We start from the raw sequence: 24,865 nt of genomic DNA on the forward strand, positions 1-24,865 counted from the left end.
CAATAGTCTGTATGATTGCGATTATTATGAATTATTATGTATTGGGCAGGAGTAAAGCAGCATTTGATGCTGTGATTGAAATTTTGGAAGAAAGTATGAGCTCCTGAATACAAACATCCAGTGAAAGAGTTGTGTTGTCAGATACTTACCAAACATCAGCTTGGGCACAGTGCAGCTACTCACACGTTAAGCTAAACTGAGTTACATATAGCAACAGCAGTGCTACATTATTGATGAATAGATACTGTACAAAGGTAGTTTGTGGGCATCGTTTGTGGTAATTTTCTGGTTTGCTGGTGTGTTTGTCTCTGAACGAAGCAATTATAATTATACAAAGTGGGTAACGACAGTGGTGCACTTCCTGGTTTTCATGTAGAATTGCTTGGCACTCTAGCTACCTGAGGCTTAAGTGTTGATGAACAAGAAAAGAAAAAAAAATGTGTGGAGATTATTGATTACTCAGATATCACCATTTTATGTAACTTTCTTCTGCATCAATTCCTGTTAAACACAAAAGAGATGCCAAACACTCTCCAAGTGTTCCTTTCACCTTTGTAACAGTCATTGTAGTTTTATAATCATGATATCACTGTATGGCTTGCTGTCTATTTTAATAATCCTTTTTTGATGCGGGGGGAGTTTGTCATTTTTCACAGTGGGAAAAATACACAGAAGTTAGTGTTTTGTATTATCTCACAATGTATGTAATGCCAAGGGCAACATGTGAATGCAAAACTATCTTTCCAAGGGGCGTCATGCCTGTACTTTATCGTTTTTTATATAAATCAGAAATAAAAAGGTAGTAATATTCAGTACTTCTCCCCATGATGTCCAAAACGTTTCAATGAATGCATTTAAATCACTACAGTTTCACTATTAATTGCATTCCGACCCACAGCTTTAAAAAGCGATAATCTTTCAGAAATATCACTGCGACACACTGTTTAAGTTTTATACCCCTGACATCCAGGAGCTGTGAGCTTTGTTTCTAATTAAAATGACATGGTATTTTCCTTTTTTTTCTTTCTTTTTTCAGAATATATTCTAGCATTTACCTTAATTGTAATGTTACCTCATTGGCGGAGGTTTTGTTTGTTGGACTAACTATAAAGGATCGGCTTGTACCCTTGTGGGTTGGGGAAGAATTAGGATTTATGAATTTATTTCCTCTGTTGTATTGTTTAAACAGCTTTGGTTTAGTTTTGATCCCTTCCACTTGCCTTTGAGGCTGTTCCACCGTGTCAGCTGTTGACTGATAGTAAGAGAACTGCCTCACAGTATGAATGAAAGAAAACTAGCGGTTGGTAAACACTGATAAGGGATAAATAGAAAGCGGTCAGGCAGAGATAGTTCAGTGGGAGCCCAGATTGTGTGCGGTCTGTTAAAATGAGATTCTGAGCCTGTCCTTTTCTATTCTCCCTTTCCCCCTGTTTTGCGTTTGTCTGGAAAATCTCCAGTGACCTCGCACAGTAGTCCCAGACTGCTGTATTCTTTTTTGTGTTTTGTTTTGTTTTCTAACAAGGGTCAAGTTGGCCAATAGACATGTCCCTGATGCTTACGGACAGCTGTCATAGCTGCAAGTACTTACAATAATTCATTTTGCACGGAATTAAAGGACTCTACCATAAACACAGCATCGGGGGAAAAGAGAAGAGAGACAAAAAAATGTGTCCAGCATTATCACAAAATGTTCAGCTTTATATTTCCGTATTACTTGTTGTCCTTCTGTTTTACCTAAATGCTGTTCTTATTCGCTGTGTTTGTGGCCGGAAAGATTATAATCATTATTTATATGGTCAATACTGCTATTTTCATAGCAGCTCTGAAGCCAGTGACATTTTAAAATAATTGTTCATTAGTAACGTTCTGTTGGTTTATTAAATTGAGATGCCTAATTTTTGTTGTGACCAGATGCAGTATAAAATTAATTTTCTATACCTATATATTTGCTGTAGAGGTTTTTTATCTTTATTTATCATTTAATGTTTGTAGCATTCCCTATTTTATCTTATTTTTTTAGTTTCTTTAAAGAGATAGAGATGTAGTTACTCTAATAAAACTTAAAAGGCTATTGGCATGATAGTTCTAAATTATAATCATTGTAGGGTGAAACTTTCACAACACATATTATTTTATTTGAAATAAACTACCATATTAAGAATGAAATTTGTAAATATTACTACTTTGCCTCTTGTCTAAAACTGCATATCAAACTCGGCATGCTTAAGTCCTTATTTTGAGGCAATCTGTTCTTTTTTCTGTTTTTTTTTTTTACCATTGATTTTTTGAAAATATCCATCTTTTATGTAATTAAAAAGACCTTCAGAGGTCTAACCTTGAGGGTCACCATGTGGTGTATTTACACAGAAAATGTTTCAGCCCATTGTACCCCGGCAGCTAATGAGATTGGTCGTTAAGTGAATGACACAAAGGCTACAAAAAAAGCTTAGCAGCTCCGTAGAATATCACAGTGTCCCCGCGCACCACGCGACAGCGACACGCTGGACTAACCTACTCCACCTCTCTTTCTCTTCTACATCACTGCCTCCTTGATGTTACTATGAAAGGCAGAACAAAGGCTAAAAGGAACACGGTAAGTCAGGCTAACAATTTTTGCCCTGTGGAAATCGGGAAATGTGTTTGTGTCTGTGTTTGTGTGTGTGAGGGAGCATCCTTGCAGTGTCAGAGTTGTGCTCCAGCAGATAAGCTGATTAATGAGACGTTATTGTGCTACCTAAAGACGCTATTGCCTCCCAAAGAACAGGTTGCGGGTAGTGTGACAGAGTATGAAAACGGCACATTCAGACAAAGTTTAGACTGCCGTTTCTTAACTTCTGCTTCCCCAGCTATTGCTCTGAATATCGTGCTCTGATGGCTGGTTCTGGTTGTTTCTTGTAACTTAATGAACAACACTATCTGCTTTGTGTCATCCAAGTATGCCTGTCAAGATAATTTTGTGATCCTTTTGAGTGTATATATACAAACATCCTGTATAACAGCATATATATAAATATATATACGCCGTTATACAGAATGTTTGTGGTGTAATTATTAAATGTTACTTAGGTTAGCCTGAGCTAGTCGGTAAAACTCTTTAATATTTGCTGTTCTGTAAGTTTTTTGTTGTTGTCGCTCTTTCACTGTTCAAAGGTGGACAGTGAGTGTTAGCTTCACAAACTAACAGCACCATAACATTTTTTCAAGCACCCTAAAACCATGTTTAAAAGCTGTGCTCAGGCTGAAATCAATAAAAGCCCTCAGGGTTTGCCTGTGAAGAGTAGAGGCAGGAAGTTACGCAGATGTCTTTGTTTCTGCTGTGTTTGGAGATATTGCTGTTTGCTGAATATTTTTGTAAAGTGGCTTCTCTGAAATATTTTCTTTACCGTGTACATGGAAAAAGTTCACAATAATTTATAATGGCTAATACAGAAGATTATTGGTCCAGATTGTCCTGTCTCTGCAATTATCACCACAGATGCTTGTATTTTATAAATTGAGCAAAATATAAAAAATGGCATTATAAAATGTTAATATTTATTTCATTATTTTGTTCGTAAATGAGTGACTGATAGAAGGGGGCAGATCAAACATTACAATTAAAAAAACCATCATTATTTCTGGAGCAAAATCAATTATATGAATACATCTGACCTTTCTTGACAACAAAATAACAGATTCTGACAAAAAAGCCCTCTTGCTGACTGTCGTCTGACTCATTATTTGAACTCTGTCCTGCATTTAGGAAGTTGAAAATGTCCTGAAGGAATATGTCTGGACCTGCTGTGCACATAGATGTTTGGGGGGGGTCTGGGTATGGGGGAGCGCTTTAAGATTTTAAAGTGACATGCATTCAGTGAACTTTAACTATTCAGGCAAAAAAAGTGACCCCAATTTAAGTCCTCTGAAAGGAGAGAAACTAAGTGCACTGAGGCGAAGTGAATGAACTGCTTTCATTTGTTCTGTTTTGTACATGTGTGTCATAAAGACAGCACCAGAAGAATATTTTCTTCTGGAACATTTTCAAAGAAAAGATTCAAAAATAGAAAGAGCATATTCAAATCTTCTTGTAATACACTTTCATATTTTTTTTAGAGTATTAGCATGTATCGCAAGTCACATGCCCGAGAGAGGTAATGGGTTATATACTACATTATAGTCCCATCTTTTTTTATTAAATCCTGGAGTTAAGTCAAATTTACATTTCGTTAAAGATTATTCATTTTATTGATGCACATAATCATCATCATGGACCATCTGCTGACATAGCAAGCTTGGTACAAACTCTCCATATAGCCCTGGTAACCTTTTAAGTATGAAATAGTCAGGGCTTAATTCAGTCTTATCCTGGAAGGGGGGAGTCAAAATAGGAGGGTAGTTGACTTACATTACCTAGACAGTGGCTGATGCATTATCTGACACTAAGATGTGCTTGCTATCATTGCAAGAGCTGCCTAGCAGGCATATGTTTAAAACAGCACAATTGCTTCTCCCTCTGTGCTATCACTAGATGATACATTAATGTGTTCTTATTTTCTCTAAGATTCTGTGATATATTATTTCTCAATAAAGAATTTGCAGAAAAACATACTAAGAAGACCTATGCATTTTTTTGGCTCCCATCTCTCACATGGATTAATATCACAATTCATTAAAAATAAACTAGTCTTTGCAGTTCAGACAATATGCAGTGCCATTTGTGGAATACTTTTACAGACAGCAGGACAGTTTAAATGTTTAAATGTTTGAATGCCTGAAAAACCAAAATGCAAGAGTAAAATATGACCGTTCAACCTTGCTGGAACCATAGAAAACTGGATATATCATCCGCTGGTTCCAGGTTTCTTTTAAAAAGTTATTTTACTTTCTTTTACAGAGGATTCAAAATATTTTTGGAATATTACATCGTGATCACCTGAGTAATTTTTAGACATAGTGGATGTGGTATTTTTATTCAACAACACTTTTTTGTATAAATAAACAATTTATGTCCTTAGTGTTTTCCACTGCAATAAACTTTTTTTTTTCATGTTTTGTTTTTTGAAATTTACCATTAGTCTTCTCCTTAACGCATAAAATACTTATGCTCGACTCATTCCAGACAAAGCTTCTTCGAACTGGGAATTCATATGCCAGAGGTAAATCCGAGTTAACACGGATTTATACTGGCATGAGTTAAAGGACTAGAGTTTGTAATCCAGGTAGCCAGGGGATTTTGCCACACAGTGGCTGAAATCACTTAAAACTCCCCTGAACATTCTGAGCCACAGTATCCAGTAAGCCAAGCCGGTATTCAGAACTGATGACAGCACTTTTCAGATTTATCGGCGCTAAACTGTGTGTATCTGTGCCCGTGTGTGACAGAGTTTGACTCTGTGTTTGTGTGCGGAATTTTGCTCTCTTTCATCTCTTCATTCGAATGTCAAATGCGATCCAGGGAGATTCCTTCAAGATTTCAGTCAGGTAGCGAGCGCCTCATTCTGCGCTGCTAGCCCCTGAATTAAACCCGTAAGAGGGGCTGCTTGGGCCTCATTATCTGGATTTGCAAGATATTGGCCGGACGAGATAAGCCCGCAGCCCTCTGGTCCCAGGATCTTGCCAGATTGGTCTTATTCTTCTTTGACTGGGGTACTGTCTACTTGGAAGGGAGCGACTCAATTTTCCATCTGCGCAAAACATAAATCAGTGGTTACAGCTGAAAATAAAGCAGCAGAAGTCAAATTTGACCCATATTTCACCAGCCCTGTCACCCAGTTGCATCTGTTAAGCGAAGCCACGTTAGAGGTTCATACTAATCAAGCACGCCCAAGGACCACATATTTTTTTTCTCTCTCTTTTGGACACACTGAACACGTCAAACCCAGTCTCGCATCCGTAAGCAAACATATAAGGGCGCTGTTTGTGGAGGATGAAGACACTGGGATGAAGTGGAGTTGTTTAATGACAGGAACAGCTGACTCATTAGGGGAGAGCAGTGAAAGGTAATTAACCCTGGGAAAAGTACAGCTGCCGTTCGGGCTGTTCATTTCAGCGCAATCTGATTAGGAATCGGTGTTAAAACACTGATTCTTTTCAAACTGCTTTCCACGATAAACTTTTTTTTTCCCTCTATCTCCCTCTCCCTCTCCCCCCACCCCCCACCGCCCCCACCCCCACCCCCAAGGCCCCAAAGCACAGGAGCACTACCTTTTGTGGCTGAGGATTAGCTCAGGCGGTAACTACGTTCCTCCCAATTGCAGGACCACCTGGTAGCATTCATGCGTCCTCGATGATGAAAGCCTTTTCTGAGGCGGGGACAATGGTGCGATGGAAGAGGTTGGAGTAAGGATTATGCCGTAGTGATAACAGAAAATTATGGATGGAAGTTCTCCTCCAGTAACACCTGTCCTCAAATTTGTCATCTTTGCTCGCATTGTTTGTGGGGGCCATTGTAGCTGCAGCATATTGTAAAGTGGAGTGTTTGTTCTGTGTGGTTTTTTTCAGTTTTTGTTAGCTGCAGAGCTGATTTATGATAACCTCCATTTATACTCTCATTACGTTAGTCAGCCACAAAGAGTGCTTGTGCACTCACCCTAAGGTTCTTGTTATGTGTTACAGAATAAAGTCAGCTTTCTCGCGTGGCTACGTCAGACTTTGTATTTAATGTACAGCAGGTTCGTCTGGCCGTTTTTTTCCTGGTAAATATAACTGGCAATGTCCAGCTCATTTTCAAGCACATCTGATAGGCGTGGAAGCAGTGGAAATGATCCATTTAATCAGTATTAATTGAAATTCAAGCAACGTGCGAAAAAAGGCACATAAGGATTCCTATTTAACAACAAAGTTGCATTCCTCTAAAGAGAGAGATGACAATTGATGGCCTTGACTTACTGTAGGTGAAGTAACCTTGGAATAAATGTGTGCGCGCTTGTGTTTCACCGTGCAAATTTACAACTTCAGCTTAGATACACTCTTGTTCTATTCAGTTATCTTTATTGCATTTTGTGGTTTGGTTCTTAAGGATAATTTACGCATCATAACTGTTTGAAACGCTGTCCTGACAGGACATACATTTAATTGCAAAAGGGAGCCAAGACAAAGTGAACCAAAATTGATTATCAAAAAACGATGTACCATTTCAAAGAGGGCCGCCTTTTAGAGGACTGAACCCGCTCTTATGGGGGGAGTTATGTGGGGAAGGCCCGTCAATGGAAGGTTCAGTCCCCACTTCCTGGCCCCTGTCACTCGATCTGGCCCCCGCCCAGTTTGCGGAAATTTACTGGGAAACCTCGTGAATTATTCTGGAGGAAGAACACAGGATTAGCAGCCCGCTTCGGTGGAAGAGTCAGCATCTGATCCTCTCCTTCGTCCTCTGCTCTGCATTTCCAATGACAACTTTCCCCTGTAGTTATGCCATCGCACCACATTAGTGAAGTGATTGTGGCGAGCCAGGCTTCTTATTGTGTGTTAGGGATTCTGAGAGCCTTTTCTTTAATGAAGCGTCCCCGTCTTGGGGAAGTGATAAAAAGCAGCACCCCCTCCCCCCCCCACGCCCCCACCCCCCCTCCCTTGTAAAAGTCCCAATTTGGCAGAAACTGCAAACACTTTACTTGGCGGGCGCTCTGGCTGCTGGACTGGTATATCTGAAATCACAGTTGTCTTCAAGATTTCCGCTTAGTGTGCATCAGGCTGCAGCTCCCCACGGAGAGGGACTTGCTAGTTAACGGTGATTTCTGAAAGGTCCTTGGCTTTTCGTTTCGTAGTTTTATTCCCCTGTTAATTTGATCTGCTAATGAAAAGTGGACCTACAATGCTTTAATCTCATAATTGCTTTTGCGTTTTCCTTCCAGCAATATTTCAGGGCCTCTCAGAGTTTTCAACCTTTCACTCTTAAATATGCTAAACAACTGTCAATTTGTTTTCTGATGAATTCAATATACACTGTAGATAGATGAGAATTGTGTGACTGCGAATAATTAATAAGAGCTTTTTTTTATTGGAATGGCTGTTTATTAAACCTATAATTTAAGTGCATAAATATTAAACAATAAACAAATAACCCATCCATATCAACTTAGTTCATATTCGGAGATTTGTATCTGGATTGCATTTTGTATTTGTAATATCCAAAAAAACTTGCTTATGCCTGTTTTTCTCAAACTCAACATAAGTAAATGATCTTTCGGCTTGAGAGATTGCTTTGGATTTTGAAAAGCAAATTGGCGGTGAGAAAGTATTTGAGACGAACTTAATGAAAGTGCTCCTTTTAAAGATGAGTTATCTTAAATGAGGGGTTTCTTTCACGGCGTATTGCTGGGCCGGTTGTTAAACTCTGTCTCCGTCTGCAACAGACGTGTCTAAGACATCTGCCCTCTTTGTGTTTCCATGCGCTCTCCCCTATTCACATTCATGGAGAGTTGATGTTATTTAAGCACCCTTATGGGGACAAAGCCAAACTGCCTTATTTCCAACTTTCATAAACGTGTGCGCGCGACGCAAGGCTCGGAACGATCCGGAATTCCATAAAGCAACACGCCGCAGGGCTAAAAGAATGACAAATTTCAAGAACTGATGCACTGCCAAGCTGATATGTACAACGAATTGTGAACAGTCATGGAAAAATAAAATGAATGTGGCTGTGCATGAATTGTGGGGGGTTATGGTCAGAACGCATTGCGCTTTGATTGAACCCTTCCCTAAGCCTTAACATCTGACGCCTGGGAAAGGCACAAGCTTTTGAATAAAAGTTTATTGTTACTATGAATCAAGGGACGGTCACCAAAGTCCTCTTCTTTTTTAAAAAGGTGAATCAGGTTTTATACAGAGTTGATTTTTAATGTAATCAATTATCTTGGCTATCATTTCCTGCATGGTATAGAACTCAATCTGTGATCTTTGAGGAAGGTTGTAAGAAACATGCATGGTGTATCATGGCTGGGGCTGCTATGAATAGGAAATCAGAGCTCCCCGCCCCTCCCCCTCCTACATCTGAACTGTCTCTTAGCTATTATTCTAATGTCCAGCTGCTGGCTTTTTAGGGAGAGGGCATCTGGTGACTGAAACTGCACTGGAAATAGAAAATCCTTTTTTAAAAAAAAACTTGTTTATTAAAATTGTCTCTCAGAGTATGGTTTGATTTATTCCCCACGAATGCATTTGAATTTCAATTAAAGGCAGCAAAATCCATTTTATATTACTTATAGTGCTACTTTCCATCCAGTTCTGCTGAATTCACAAGGTTTGTATTACCGCACAATTACAAAATGATAATAAGCGTGTACACTTTTTTTTTGTTTTAAACAATTTACTTGATATATTTATAATGCGAGCCCCCAAAGGAAGGGCGCGGGGCTCTCAAAAAGGAGAACTGCTTATATGTTTCATCTCCAATTATTAGCAGTTCGCTCTGCACTTAGACATTCATTACAAGGAAATATTAAAGTAAATTGTACCATCTCGCCCTGTTTGCGCTTTATTATGCAGAAATAGAAAACACTTAGCATGCGAAATTAATGTGGAAATTATTCCCGGGTAAACTATAAACACGGAAGTTACCCCGCGCATTCACCCTTTTTTCTCCTTTCCCCAGATCAGAGTGTAATTGCCAGTAATCAGGTCTGTTTGCTGCTGATAAAACCACTCTGAATGCGAGGAACCCTCTTTGTGTGATGACTCAATTATGCCAGAAGTGCCTCATCAAACCTGGCCCATCAGCTGCTTTAATAAATAAGGAGGAAAACTTGCTGCAGGCACATTATAATTCCATTCATTCCATAATTAAATCCATTCCAATTTTAACCCTTCCTTCAGTCTGCTTCTAGAAAAGGAAACAAAATTAAAAAATAAATAGAGACACTGACCTTGCTCCCTGCATCCACCCATCCTCATAATTCACACAAGTAATGCTGCTTAAGAAAGGTTAAGAGAAAAAAAGCAGGCTTTGCAAAAAATAAAAAGAAGGATGTGTATCAGTGCAGATAGAGCGCAAGGTCTTTATTTATTCATTGTTTCTATGTACAGGTTTATACAGTAATTATATTGAAAGTGTTATCTAATCGTGGCAGTCGGTTGTGTGCGGCGTGCTGACGTTTTTACATTTTAGTTTGTGTAATTTAATTTTACTCCATCAATATCCCTCACCCCCTTCTCATAAAGAATATGCAAACCATACACTAACGGTTTCACTTTTTTGAAAAGGTCTTTTAAATCATGTTTGCCCTGCCCTCACCCCAAGTATTAATTGCTTTTACTTAACTTTTCATGCTTTATAGTACATTTGCTCAACATTAAGCCACCATAACTGCTGGCTTAGGATACAAAATGCACACTATTCTGTGATTATGCATGTACATGTTCAGTGCTTACATGAGCACAGGCAGGTCATGCAAGTTTAAAGGAAGACTGGACACACTTATATTTTAGGTCGCTGCCAGAGTGAAACACAAATCAAGGAAAACCACAAGGAAGTAACTTTAAACATGAGTATTTAAAGCAACAATACAGCTACAAATATATCAGCAGTTCTCACCATTATTTTGTTAGTGGTCCTTTCTTTAACAGTCCTTACTAATTAATAACATTAAATTGAACTTTGTTCTAAAAGTGTATTTACTTTTATTATTAGGTATTGTTAATGCTTGCCGCACAGTTGTAGTGGTGTAGCGTTTTATGACACAGAATAGTTGTTGAAACTACAGGGGTGTCTTCATGACTCACATGAAAATTCGGAGAGATTTAGTGTTCTCTTATCACAAATCATAAAACTGCTATTTGTTTAATATTCCTAGATGGTGTTTTGCTCTGTAAGGGCTCTGTCTGTTACCATTCTCTCACACTCATGCCCCTGTTTACATGTTCAGAAGTCTTACCACAACATAAAATAGAAATGACCATCCACTGGATAGACTTATGGAAAAAGATGGATAGATGTATGCAAACATATTTTATACAACTTTTATAGCATATATATTCTCAAATGTCGTTCAAGTTAAATTATTATTAGTAGTTCAAGTTTTATTGTCTCATAATACTGTTGTCACTATTGTTGCGTCTTCGGTTTGATATTTTGCCCCTTTGTTTCCTTGCAAAGTCTAAAATATAAAATTGTATCCATATTTTGATTTGTGATTATGACCTGATGTTGATTCAAATTATGTACTACGTTATATGTGCTACGTATCATATCTGAATTATATCACAACAGCTCTTAGTTGTTTACTTTGGTTAAATCATGAAATAAACCAGTACCACGTAGTTAGATTTAGCCTTTTGCATTTTTCTTTTGTGTTAATTTTTGCCTCGCTGGCGTAAGTCAAAAAAAAAAAAAAAAGTTATGCATTGCCCATTCAATGCTGATTGATTCCAACAAGCTGGGGCCAGATATGGGAGTCTTCCAGCAGTAACCCCCTTCACTTTGCTCCCTCTGCCTTCTGCACTGGGAAAGGTAGCAGATGGGGTTAGCACAGAGGGCACTGGCCTCTGACAGCTAGCGGCCTGGTTACCACATAGAAACCCAGAGCATCAGGAAGCTGATTTTCCCCTGAGAAATCCACCCTGCACACAGGCAAATGGTCCTGTGAGAAATGTTATTTGTGAGTGAGTGTGGAGGGGTGGAGGGGGGGGGGGGCTTGGGGGGCATGGGGGGAGCAAAGAACTTAAATTATGATTCAGCAGATGACGTACTGGTTCAGTTATTAGTGTGTCTTTTTCTTATGCTAATGACTTAAATGGGTCCCTTTGGCTCTGTGTGGGGAATTTTCTCAGTGCTATAATTAAGATCCTGTTTTTTAATGCCCTCTGTAACAGCTAAAAGAAATAAATACTTGTGTAATAAGATCTCAGATTTGTTCGGACTCTGTGCTGCTCTTGGCTATTGTGTTCCTCCCTGTTATCCCTCTCAGATGGTTTGTATTAATTACATGCATGCGATGTGATTTCTGTCACACTAATAAGTTGCTAAAGATTTAGCCACATCTTTGCCCTCAAACACAATGGCATGCTTGTCGCTCTCCTTATTCATAATTCCCCTGTACTTTAAACGTAACGAAAGCACATTTGCACTTTTCATTTCCTGCAGTTCCTTTCTAACTGTGCATAACATTGAAATTAATTAGCTTTCATAACAAATGCCTTTGCTCTGAAAGCATTCAGATAGATGGTATTCTTCATCAAATAAACATCGCTGCAGTCATTTTACCCAAATTTCAAAAGAAATCAATGGCCAAAGGTGGAAAATGATGATCACTTTAGTCCATTTCTTTACATCCACTACTTAACCACCATACTGCCTTTTGGCAGTGCAATCCACTGTTCTTATAAATTGAAAAAAAAAAATAGGACTAGGTTCTAAAGGCACTGCCAAACCGACACAGTCCTCAAGATGTGTGTGCCTGGCTTGCCGTATGCCTGTAGTTGTTTCTCCTGGTCTGACCCATCCATTCGGTCTAGGGCGGCATTTTCCAAAGTCCATGTAGGGCAGTGTGCCCTGTGATCCAGGAAGCATTGGCAAAGCATGAGGTCGCTCCCCTGCCGGCGCCATGGCAACCGATCAGCACGTGCCGTGAGGTCATTGGCCATCGTGCTCGCCGATCGTGTCAAATTGCCAGCAGTGTCTGAGGTATCATTACACCAAAGTTAAGAAGTGTGCAATGCAGGATGGGAATAATATTTAGACTCCCAAAGAATGAAAAGCTGCTTTAAAGCCCACTGCTATAAGGGAAAGTTGCTTTTGTTTCAAATTTTTAGTGATGTACTGTGTGCCAAAAGGAAACATTGCACCAGTGTTACATTTCAGTGCATTTTAGGCTACAACAAATGTATTAACAGTACATTACAAAAAAAAGGTCTTATAATTATAATGATGAAGATGATGGTGGTGGTGATGGTGATGCTGATGCTGATTATTATTATTATTATTATTATTATTATTATTATTATTATTACTATTGTAGTAGTAGTAGTAGTCGTGTTTCTATTATCATCACCATTCTTAAAATTAGGTTCCAAATATTGGACAATGGTAGCTTTTCTGGGGACGGTGCTTTTGTGCGTTTGGATGTCAGGGAGGATATAATGTCTTTAGTACAACTTTTTTCACCTGTATATTTGCCACTTAAATGGAAAGATGGTGCACAGTCACCCCAGACCTTTGAAGGCCGGAGCCCTTTGATACCGTTGGGTCACCTTTGGTGAAGTAATAACATCACCGGCCTTGCGCCATTAGTATAGGGAGCATGTTTGCCAGGAGCAGCACATCAAAGCTTGATTGTGCAAGAGCTCGGGGGATGGGGGAGGGGATGCGTCTGTACGAGCAGTTATAGTGTCGCATCATAAGCCCCCATTTACGCAGCTGTCAGGGGACGATCACGTTTCCGGAAAAGATGCGCACATCCATATGAAACAGACAGAGCTCTGTTTCACCTGAGGACATCTGAGTTTTATGAATGCGTTGGCCTTAACAGCTTTGAATAAAATCTGTGTATATTCATATGTGATGTATTAAATATTATATATATATATAAAGACTGTTTTTCTTCTTTTCTTTCTTCAGAGAATGAAATTCACACTCACCTTGTGAAGCGAATAAAGAGTTGCACGTACATCGACCAGTGTGGGCTGTGTGAAACATCTTGTGTATCGCCTTGTGTACATCGAGAGAAGGTAACTTTTTTTATTTAGTTTGTTGTGTTTGTGGAACTTGTTTATGGTTGTTGCTTTGGTGTTAGACATTGGTATGTACAAATGTAGTGTACTGCATTGAAGCAATAATGTGTTTCCACATAGGCCTGGAGTTCTTAACACTGACTAGCTTATAAAAACCACGTGCTCCTTTTTCTCCACATAGTTTTTTTTTTTTTAAGTTATGCCACTGCTACCATTAAATTATCAAACGGTGCTTTTGAAGAAGTTAAGGGTAAGTGTTAATTGAAATCCAGGGCTCAGTGTTGCAGCTTCTTAGCATGAGACCCTGTATCACTGTACTGCAAAATTATGTTTTTTGCAATTAACTGCATAATGTTGAATTATCCCATCATCCTGATTATATACCTTTCAGTCACATATCATAGCTGAGATGTAGATATGTTAATTTTTCAAGTAATATGGTCAAATGAAAGTTTTAAACTGACAGTTTTGAATCTCTGGTACTCCCACTATACTCCATTGTTATTATTTTATTTAAGTGCAAATTCTTTACTTACACTATATATGTATGTATAACTGTGTATTATGTCAATCTGAGATATTACATACATATGATGATTCGTTATATACACAGTTAAATGTCCAGTGTTAACTGAATTCTTGTGGAGTTAGTCCAATATGGGCCATATGCACACTGCAAGAGTTATTTTAACACTGAACATTTTACTGTGTAGAAATCCAATTGTCAGTTGTTTCAAGCACTATGTGAGCCCATTCATTTTGGCCCAATGTTCATCTCAAATGAGCCTGGTTTTAGTGAGTGGTAGATTTGTGGGTATCATCTCTCTGAACCTTTCACTGTTAATAACTAGGAAATGGGTCACCTGAAAGGTCAGTTCAAGTGTTATGGTTGAGCAGATGGGTGTATGTTTTCCCAATATGTATTTCATAACAGCTGTAGTCATAATACCTTCCTAGCAACAGCGCTTATATAAAATATCAACAATATATGTGTTCTTATCAATTCAATCTTCCTTTTTTAGATAATAAACCATATAGTCAAATCTGAATAGGTTTTATTTGGAAATTTATTCTCATCCTTTACCCTTTGATATTTCCAGTCATCAAATTTTTCCAACAATTTATTTCAGCAATGAAAAAGGCGTTGATTGTTTTTGATGGTATCAGTTTGGTTAAAGGTCCAATTAATCATTCATTAAGTGAAAGGGGGCCTCAAATATGCAAAAGAACTACAAGAACCAGAAACCTTCTTCTGGTACCAAGCAGACACTCCTCTTTCTTACGAGTGATTAGCCAGTTAGACAGCTTTCCAACAGGAACCCATACCACACATACCTATCATTTCCACATTTTTGGTCCATACCAAACATTTAGGTTCATACCAACTTTGAAGCATGCAACTTTTTTGATGTTTAGAGAGAAAACAAGGTTATTGCATCACTAGGTTCCAGCAACTGCACTTTGCTGCAACTTGGCAGTCACAAGAATGACTGAAAGGAGCCCCTGAGATGTGCAATTGACTAACTTCAACCAACTGGAAGATTATTTTGTTTCTGTGTCAAAGGCCTGTGATTGGCTTTATATTTGTTGTCATTGAAAGGGCATGACAGCTCAGCTGGGTGCTATATCTTTAGGTAGCATTAAGTTTCTGTTGCTGGTATGCATTATAAAGAGCCATGCCTTTTTGCTATGTGCTGTTTATATGTTAAATCCGTTTCCATTTATTTCGTCCAATGATAAATGGGCTCCTTAAAATATCTCTAATCTTTAATGGAATGATAAAGCAAAGTTGTTCGTGAGATACAATTGTTGGTCTGGATGTTTTTTTAAAAAAAAATTTTTATATTCATCGAGCCTTTTATGGACAAACCTAATTCCTGTCAAATTACTGTCAGAAACTACTGTGTTAATTTGTGTGTATATAATCTGTAAAAATTGTCTTGTGGTAGGTTGTGTGCTACTGTAGAGTAATTGGTTTGGATATCTAAATCCTCATATTGTTTAACATTGTTGCATTTTTAAGTAAACATGAATGTTGATGTGTACAGTATTTCTTGTAAAATAGAGTTTTATCTATAATACATTTCCACATTATCTTCATATCTACTGTTGCAAATTTTTTTCAGTACTACAGTATACTTTTGAAAAAAAAAATATATATATATAAAACGCTTTTCAGACACAACTAAAGACTGGCTAAATTGTAACCAAAAATTAAGTACGGATATGTGATTGGTTTCAGTTTTTGTTAATGTACTTCATAAGAAAATAGCTAGTTATATGAACATGGTTGGCTAACTGACTTTTTCAAACTGCTAGGTTACCTGAAAATGGAATTCCAATTTGTTTGAGCTCAACTACGATTGTGCAGCTTCTGAAAACAGCGACATTCAAACCAATACACACATTACACCAACTAACAGTCAGTCATTTCTTCCAGTTTCTTTTTTCTCTTGCCCTTCAGAGCAGTCTACAGTACGAAACAAAGCATGCAGGAATACTTCTTCATCTTAAATCACAGTTGGCACTTGAAACAGAAATGAAGGCTTTACCCCAGTTTGGTTTATTTTGTTCTAGCCATGTCTTTCTAGTTTCATAGTTGTCTCCCTGAGTCTACAGACTGCATAAGCAAATATTTCACTGTCCGGTAATGATGGACACAGGCCTACCGGCTAATGAAATATGCAAATCCCCTTGGGCCTGTCATGTGATGAGTATCTTTCATCTGTTTTTAGATATGTATTATTTTCATCCTTCCAAAGACGGACAATGCAGGGGACAGAATTCAGTGGTTAAAAATGTGAATGCTCATAGAGAAGTAACTGAGAATTCTCAATTGGGTTAAAAAAAAATAGTTAAATTATAGAAGAATTATGTAACAGACAGCTTGCCTGTCATACATTTCCACACCAAGCAGTTGTATGTGTAATATATGTAAATGTCATGTTGTATGAATTAATCAAATTACATTTAATTAATAGATTTCATTTAGAGGAGTTTTATTTACAGGGAATGAAAATTTTTAATTATTGTGTGTGTGTGTGTGTGTGTGTGTGTGCATTTGTCTATCTCACACACATATTGTTTTTTTATCCTTGCCTGCGGACTAAGACAATGTACAATGTACTCATTTCTGTGTATATAAATTAAATGGAGCTGAATTATTATGTAAAAAAAAAACCAAAAAAAAAACCAAGCCCAACTCTTTTAATAGTTTTATCATTCAAGGGCTATTGTTAAATGTGCTGGTTGTTGTGCGATGTGGAAGAGTGTAATGAACTAATCGGGTGCATTAGTTTTACAGAATGTAATCTATAGTGTTTGGGAGTTGTTTGTCTCAATAGGCTCTGGTAATCAAAAGTAATGAACCTATTATGAGCAGGACCTCCGAGAGCCCGGCGTGGCAGTAAGAGTGTGGCACATAAAAGGTTTATTAAAGGAAATTAAGGTCCATCACTGCCACACCTGCTCCCCCATTATAAATGTATGACAGGTCAGTGCCTTCAATCACAACAGCAAACGAGAGAGAGGAGTCATGTTTCCCATTACCAGGGAAGTAACAGCGTATTCTGTGACTCACAGGGTTCTGCAGCCCTGTGACCACTATGTGCAGCCATCAGCCCAGAATAATTATATTTAATAGGTTTTATTTGGGACCCACAAGCAGTGCAGAGAGAGAGAGAGAGTGGATGGGTTTTAACAACTATTTTTGTCTAAACATATACTGTGTACCTTCGGCACTTTAATGGCATCATTTTGCATTATTACATTTACTCCACCCCAAAAAGTTAAAAGTTTACTCCAGCTGGTCGCCGGGTTCATATTTTGCAGCCAGACAGGTGGGGGAAGGGTGTCATTGTGAGCATCCTGTGTGTTTGCGAGCCTAGCTGTAGGACTTCATCGTGTGCACTAGCAGATCTCTGCAAAGGTTCACATCATTCTGATCCTACCAGCTTTGTGTAACTGTACCACCTCTCATTTCTCCAGGAAGAACCAGGAAATATTAGTTCTGTATGCATATTAGCATAATATGTTTTATGTTTTAATGAGCTCCTGATATCTATCATTATATTATTAGGTTATAAATGCAATCGAGTCTTTATGCACTTGAACTGAGTAGCAATTTATCTTTTTTCAAAACTATAATGTGAAATAAATTCAAATGCCTCTACAGTTACCATGCACTAATTAGATTTGGGCACCAACTGCTAAACTTGCTTGTTTTAAATCAGTCAGAATAACACTCTTGCTTGTGTGAGTCTCATATTTAAAATTAAAGTATTTTCTATTTATAATATTATTCAGATCAATGTGTGCACTTACGTAAAAAACAATTAAAAAGCAAACAAAAAAGGTCACCGTAAGGTCAAACCTTAAAGATAAACACACCTAATTGTCAGTACATGCGATGCACATGTAAAAGGGCTAGGGTGCAGAACATCATTGACATCAGGCTTCAATAGGTGCAATAGATGCAGTCTCCTCAGATTTGCATATTTCTGCATATATCATGGAATAGCTGGTTCAGGACTGATTAATGCGTGATCGCATGTGTGCTGTTTTTGCAGATGGAATCGGAAGGTGAAGAGTGCAGGGTCCAAGCATGCAAGACCAGTAAGGGTGAGTAGCTGAAACAAGCTATGCGCCTGCAGGCAGCCGTACAGTAGAAACACGGTGCAAATGAACCCCAGTGCACACCACTCGGTACTCAGAGCCTGGAGTACCAATTCAACTGTAGAACTGATGTGTTCTTTTTTATTTATTATCTTACAAAGTTGAAGGGCTCAGGCAATGCATTAAGCTCAGGGGAATTTGTTAAACTGGAGTATTAGCTTAAATTAGTCAAGAAGTGCATTTATATTGTGGGTGTGATTGAAATAGCCAGCCAGTGGACATCATTATGCAAGTGTTCAGAGCCTCTTAGCTCCCCTCATATTGACCAGCGTAGCCATTACTCCATCCCCGAAATTCACGGAAGCCAAGGCGGGTTCACTCCATGAAAGCAGGATGAACTTGTGAATGAGATTGTTACATCTCGGCGTGCTCCCCCAGTGAAATAAATTTGAATAGCATTTCGAAAGCGCGCTGTCGAAGCAGCGCATTACACCGAGCGGGGAACAGATCAAGCCAGTTAAGCTAGTGTTTAAGAAGAACAAAGACAGACCCAAGAGGCGGGCTGAAGTGGCAACAACTGTTCCAGCCCGACGCCCCAAACTGTTCCACTTATTATTCTGCCGTGTCTCACGGAGACAGAACAGGAGCAGAAACAGAAGGCCGTGTTTCCGTTGTAGTCTGGGACAACAGGTTTCCTCAATGTGTCTTTTCACTGATCTGGAAAGGAACATATATCCTTTGCCTAAATATATCATTGCCTAATTACGTACTTAATATTGTTTGCTACATTGAACTTACATATATATGCGTATACTTTAGAGCTTCAGAATGTTTGTCTACTGTACGTTTACATGTGTGTGTGTGTGTGCACGCATGTGTGCGTATGTGTATCTTTGTGTACATGTGTGTTTTTTTTTTATAATTAAATGACAGTTTTTAAGTGGTGAATATTACCTGTGAGAGACAGGTGCAAGCTGAGTTTTTAGTGCAGTGGAAATGTAAACATGTTTGAAGCTCACCCCTCTCTCTCTCTCTCTCTCTCTCTCAACAGTTCCTGTTGACTGTATAGCAGAGTCTCTCAGGTAAGGAAGAAATCTATCCTCCAATGCCATGAGACCACAGGTGGAAAGTAAAAGTCCTATTATGCATTTCTTCCACCCATCAACTCATTAGTTCTATTAGCAAATCCAGGTAATTTTAAGAAAATACTGAACTTTTATTTTTTGAACCTGGATAAAATCCCCCCCTCTGTTTAAAATCGTCATATCTGTGAACCTCAGAACTTTTCTGTCTGGATGTACAAAATGTTTGTAAATCATAATTTTCCCACAGGATTATTTTCAAATATGCATTTACCTTATTGGAGAAAACAAGCTATTCATAATTATTTAAATTTGTGTATGTTTTATGCTTGCGTATGCATGTGTAAACAACTGTTGAATTTTCAGAGAACAGCATGAGGTGCCCTTTAAATAAATCACACTCATGTGTTCATTCAGTTATTCAAACAAATGACATCTACTCAGTGTAGCTTACTGTCTGATGTCATTGGCTAACAGGTGACACATTTCCTCTCAGTGATGTCATGTGTCACCACTTGCGTCATCTACGTAATTAGATGCTTGGATAGAATGGAATACGCCATTAAACAACGACAGCCCTAAAGCACAAAATCATTGAAAACTAAAGGTTGATTAGATTGGCCGGTACTAACCTGCTTTGCAGGTAAATAGGTCTTCAGACACAGATGCTCAGACTTCTCTGCTTTGCGGGGCAATTTGTTCTAAATTGATATGTGTACAGGCTGCTACCTGGGTATTTTCATTATTTCAGCATTTGTGCTCATTTGGAGCATCTCCCTGAAGTGCACTTTCAAAGTAGCCCTCCACTTAGTGTTGCATTGGGGCAGGGGGTTTCATCCAATCCCTGATACTGTATAAACATGCAGATACTGTATTCGGTTATGTGTGTGCCTATGCATATACACACAATGTGCATGTTATTGGTACAGTCAAAAGTAAAAAAAAACAGACATAACAGCCTGGTGTGTTGTGTATGGAGGCAAGAGGGATAATGTCTATTTTGGGACTGATTAGAATGTACAGTGAGGGGCCTTGAAGCACACACATGATTCCTCTTTGATGCTTGGTACTGGAGCTACGTAAAGACGTGCAGACCTCACCTGGAAAAGTCATTTTCTCTAAATGGGAAGTGATAAAGGGAATTACAGAAGAAAAAAAGTGTTCATATCCCATTAAAATAAAAAAGGTAGTTACGCATTAAAGCTCTGGCACCGTCTCACCCTGAAAAAAGAGGGGGGTGGGGCAAGCTCTCTAACCCCTGTAATGGGCTCTGGGCATCTGTTATGATATGAAATGATAATGAGAGAGACACACAATCTGATGATTTAAATACTCGAAAAACAAACTTCCACAGAAACAATTACACATCAGTGCGATTGACTGATTTACATTTGTGTGTACCACTTACAGTAGACAAAAGCGGTTCAGTGTTTTGACCCCGGGTAAAAGGGAAAAGGAAATTTAATGTACAGCAGCCATCAGAAGTGACAAATATGCTGGTAAAAACTCTTGCAGCTTTAGGGCAGATGGTAGCCTGGCAGAGTCTTTCCAGACCGTGCCTGACGACCAGACACCTGTCAAGAAATTAGCTAAATTTCCTTCTTGGAAAGACAAACTGTCTGATATTAACTGCTCATGAGAACCTACAGTGGAAAGTGACTTGCAAAAACAGTGAATTTACCACAATATCCAGTTCCCAACAGATGATTATGCTGTGTTTTTTTTTGTGCAGCAAAACCATCCCCTAAATAAATAAATAAATAAAAATATTATTATTATTATTTTTTTTTTAAGTGTCTTTCTGGCTTAAGCTTGATGTTTAGCAGGCTTGATAGAAGTTTACATTTTTGGCCTTATTTTGATAAAATAGAGAATAACAATCTTCTATTAAAATTAATAATTATAAGTCAAACAATGTTTTCCACACAGGTTTTTTTAACACACACGTACACACACACACACACACACACACATATATGTAGGATTTAACTGAGCCAAACTGCGACCATTTGTGCATCAGTTAATACCAATTTATACAGGCCGCCCAAATTTCAGTCGTCAACGGCTAGTGAATTCCGTGGTACATTTGATCTGTGGCCTTTTTTCACTTCTGCCATAATTTTTTTGGCTAATTAATTAAATAATGCTAAAAAGAGGAAATGAAAAAAAAACTGCAGGAACCTGTCCACACACACTGAATGCAGCAGGATGGCGCCCAGCCAAACACACGGCCATGGTGGCCCTTTGACCCCCTCCTTCTTTGTCTGCGTTTTTTTTTCCTCCCCTTTGGTCCCAAAGCGCTTATGGGTCGGTGGCGGCGGCGGCGGTGGCGGCGGGGAGGAAGAGGAGCGCGCGGGACGGGCCGAACGGAGCCCCCGTCAACAAGAGGAAGTCCCTGCTGATGAAGCCCCGGCACTACAGCCCCAGCGAGGAGGAGAGCGAGGAGGAGAGCGAGTGGAGCGAGGACCTGGCATCGGCGCAGGACAAAGAGGAACCCAGGAGCGCAGACACTCCAGCAGGTAGACAGATGTCCCGTTGTTTTTGTCTGTTTTGATGAACAATTGACGCTGAATTTTAAAATACCATCTGTTGCGTTCACCCCCCCCCCCTCCCTCCCCCTCCCTTCCGTTAATTCTACTGTGATTGTTTACTGAAAGTGAAACACTACGCTGCTGGGGCCTCTTTGGTTGTACCTCACGTCCTCGTGTTGGAGTTTTGACAGCTTATCGGCCACAACACTAATTACAATGGGGCTCTTCTTTTGTGCTTTTTCTCATTCGGCTGAATGGGTTTTGGTTTGATTTTATCCTCTGCAAAGTGACAAGTTTGGTAACATATTTTGCTGCCTTAAAAACTGTGTGCTCGCAACGTTTTCGCGGCGCACTCGAAATGGCTCAGATTTGGGCGCAGGAGTGCGTCGTCGAGCACGCGGCTCAAAGTACTGGTTTTTTTCCTCCCTAAACAATAGAGCATTTTCACTCAACGCTGTAAATGCTGTTCCCCGCGGGATGACTGATACGTAAATATTGTATCTTAACTATGGTCTTTTGTCAAAGGAAAGTGTTTGTGAACCCATCCACCAAAAACATTTTGGCAGCAGTAGCGAAAAATGCCTTGATGAAGGCCAATTAATATTTTATTTAAAAGCACTGTCCTTTCTAGAGACAAAACAGTGCGATCTTCTAATGAACAGAATTACGAACATTTTGGCAACAATACACATGGTTTACATGTGCATTTTCCTCCCCTATAATCTGCACTTATTTGGTATATTTTTAACTATGTAACTAAGCAACAGACGTAATTGTTGCTTTCGAAAGCTTTTGTTAGGCCCTCTAACACAGTCCAAATATGCATAATTAGGCATAATGTCTACAGCTCATTATTGTACACATGTGGGTAGTTAAATGGACCAAGAGAATAGCGCAATGAATTGAGCAGATTCATTGGAAATGGAATTTATTTGTTTCCTGAGTTCATATTACATTACAATTATCATAACCCTTTTTGCACTCCCTCATCTGCGTTATTCTGAAAACTTCATTTGTACTACACTTCCCTCCCCGAGCCCCTGCTAATATGTAAAGAGACTCCTTTTGGACCGGCATTAACAATCCGACAAAGGATCTTGTCGACATCACGGCGTGCTTTAAAAGGGACGTCTGTGTATGGAAATGAAATGACAGCCACGGCGGAAAAAAAAGCCATAAGAATCAGTGCCTGTGGGATGCTGTGAATATCTGCATTTCATAACAGCAAAGGGGAGGTGGGGGCCTCCCATTTGGTCATGCTGTACTGCAGTCGGCTCGAGCCAAGCTTCTGCTCTGCTGCAGAGCTCCGGTAATGGCTATTCTGGAGTACAAACCGATCACCTGTTCCAATACAGAAACCACAGTAGGATCCAAGTTTTTTTTCTCTCTCTCCCCCTCTCCTCTCTCTCCCTCTCCTCTCTCTCCCTTTCCTCTCTCTCTCCCCCCCCCCTCTCTCTCTCTCTCTCTTTTGTAAGGGCTGTGCATCCATCTGGATGAAAAACAAGCACTCATTGCCTGTTCTGCTAATTGTAACTAAGCATAACTGACTAACTTTTAATCTATTTGTTGGATGGACGTGCAGAATTTTTTTACGGCATCTATTTAGATTTAAATGTCTCCAGCCTCAGAGAGATTATCAGTCCAGTGCACACCTCGCAAATCCAGTTTGGTCTGGATGGTGCCGGGCCTTCATTGTAATTAGAGACAGTATTTCAATTTTTTTTTTTACTAAGAAGACACACACTCCAAAATGAACTGAGCTAACAAATGACATCAAATGAAATACCTACAATACTCTGTCTCACTTAAAGAGACAAGATCTTTTATTTTTAGAAAATAATGTTTGACTGTTGCTGTCCCCCCATTATGACAACGCAGTTTTTTTTTCAGGATTTTTTTTCGTGTGGATCATTTCATCTGCCTTTTCCTCATAGTTAGTTGATACATGTACAGCATTACATATTAGTGTGTGTTTATATAATGAAAAATGCTGTCATATGTTGCTAGATCTTTCTTTTTTTAGCAGAGGCTATGCTCTGAAATATAAGTCGGGCAGGGCCGTCCACCCAGCACTTAGCACTGCTTTTTAGGATTAAGTTTAGTCCCATGTGCTCTAGAGACCAGTGTCTGCCTGTTAATGCTCGCAGTCTGCATCATCTGCAGGCGACCTCTCTGCTGACAGCTCATTCCCAAATGATTCCTAATAGATAATCAATATGTCATATCTCTACGCTAATGGTCTTATTTTGGGTTATGTTTGACTCACTTTGCGAGTCAAAGGCACTTAAGAGGACAGATATATCGCCTACTTATTATATATTTCACTAAAAACCCTTATTGTCAAAGATTCTTACCCGCAACTTAGTTCAGATGATTTGGAGAGAAGAGATTTTTTGAAACATCCCAGATGATGGCTTACTAGTCTTGGTCATTGTCCATGACTCGACATAATCAGGAGTATTTCACATTTTAAAGAGATGTTTAAAAGTGAGGCCAACTTACCCCTAATGGGGGTCATGTCAAACACCAGTCTGCCTGTTACGCATGATTGTATAATACATTCGGCTTTTTAATCCATACATATAACTAAAAATTAGTTTTTAAAAATGATAATTAAAAATGTATTAAAACTGACTTAACAGTATACGGGATTCCACTGAATGAGGATTTTACACTGAAATATTTAGTGATATAATAGGATTATGAGTACCCTTCTACTAATTGGAAATGTTTGTGCGAATGAACTATGTGTACTGACATTTATCTGTGGTAAACTCACTTGTTTTTGAAAATTGTTCAGAAAACATATGACTTGTATATATGGAAAAAATTTTGTGTAAGGAGTGCGTATACAGTATATTTCCAATCTATGGTTTTTAGATGGTTTTGTTATTTGAGCAAGTGTTGGACATCAGCTGACAGAAGACAGACCAATCACATACTAGAATATTGGCTTATGGATCAGTTCCCTGTGGCCACACTGCATTCTGGCTTTCTCTT

The 24,865-nt window shown here is 38.9% G+C and overlaps 1 protein-coding gene across 9 annotated transcripts in view; it reads left to right on the forward strand.

Moving 5' to 3' along the window:
• The window catches only part of st18 (ST18 C2H2C-type zinc finger transcription factor), a 101,588-nt gene that overhangs the window by 43,133 nt on the left and 33,590 nt on the right, over positions 1–24,865 (forward strand). For 6 of the 9 annotated variants that reach the window (XM_064347043.1, XM_064347044.1, XM_064347042.1 and 3 more), the window contains 4 exons: positions 13,526–13,635; positions 18,207–18,258; positions 19,304–19,334; positions 21,633–21,853. In XM_064347043.1, the coding sequence (XP_064203113.1) occupies positions 13,526–13,635; positions 18,207–18,258; positions 19,304–19,334; positions 21,633–21,853 (414 nt within the window). Of the gene's footprint in view, positions 1–2,134; positions 2,594–13,525; positions 13,636–18,206; positions 18,259–19,303; positions 19,335–21,632; positions 21,854–24,865 lie in introns of those variants that run through there. The other 3 variants (XM_064347048.1, XM_064347049.1, XM_064347045.1) reach the window with 2 other exon arrangements.

This window comes from Anguilla rostrata, chromosome 8, assembly GCF_018555375.3.
Source record: "Anguilla rostrata isolate EN2019 chromosome 8, ASM1855537v3, whole genome shotgun sequence".
NCBI classification, from domain to species: Eukaryota; Metazoa; Chordata; class Actinopteri; order Anguilliformes; family Anguillidae; genus Anguilla; species Anguilla rostrata.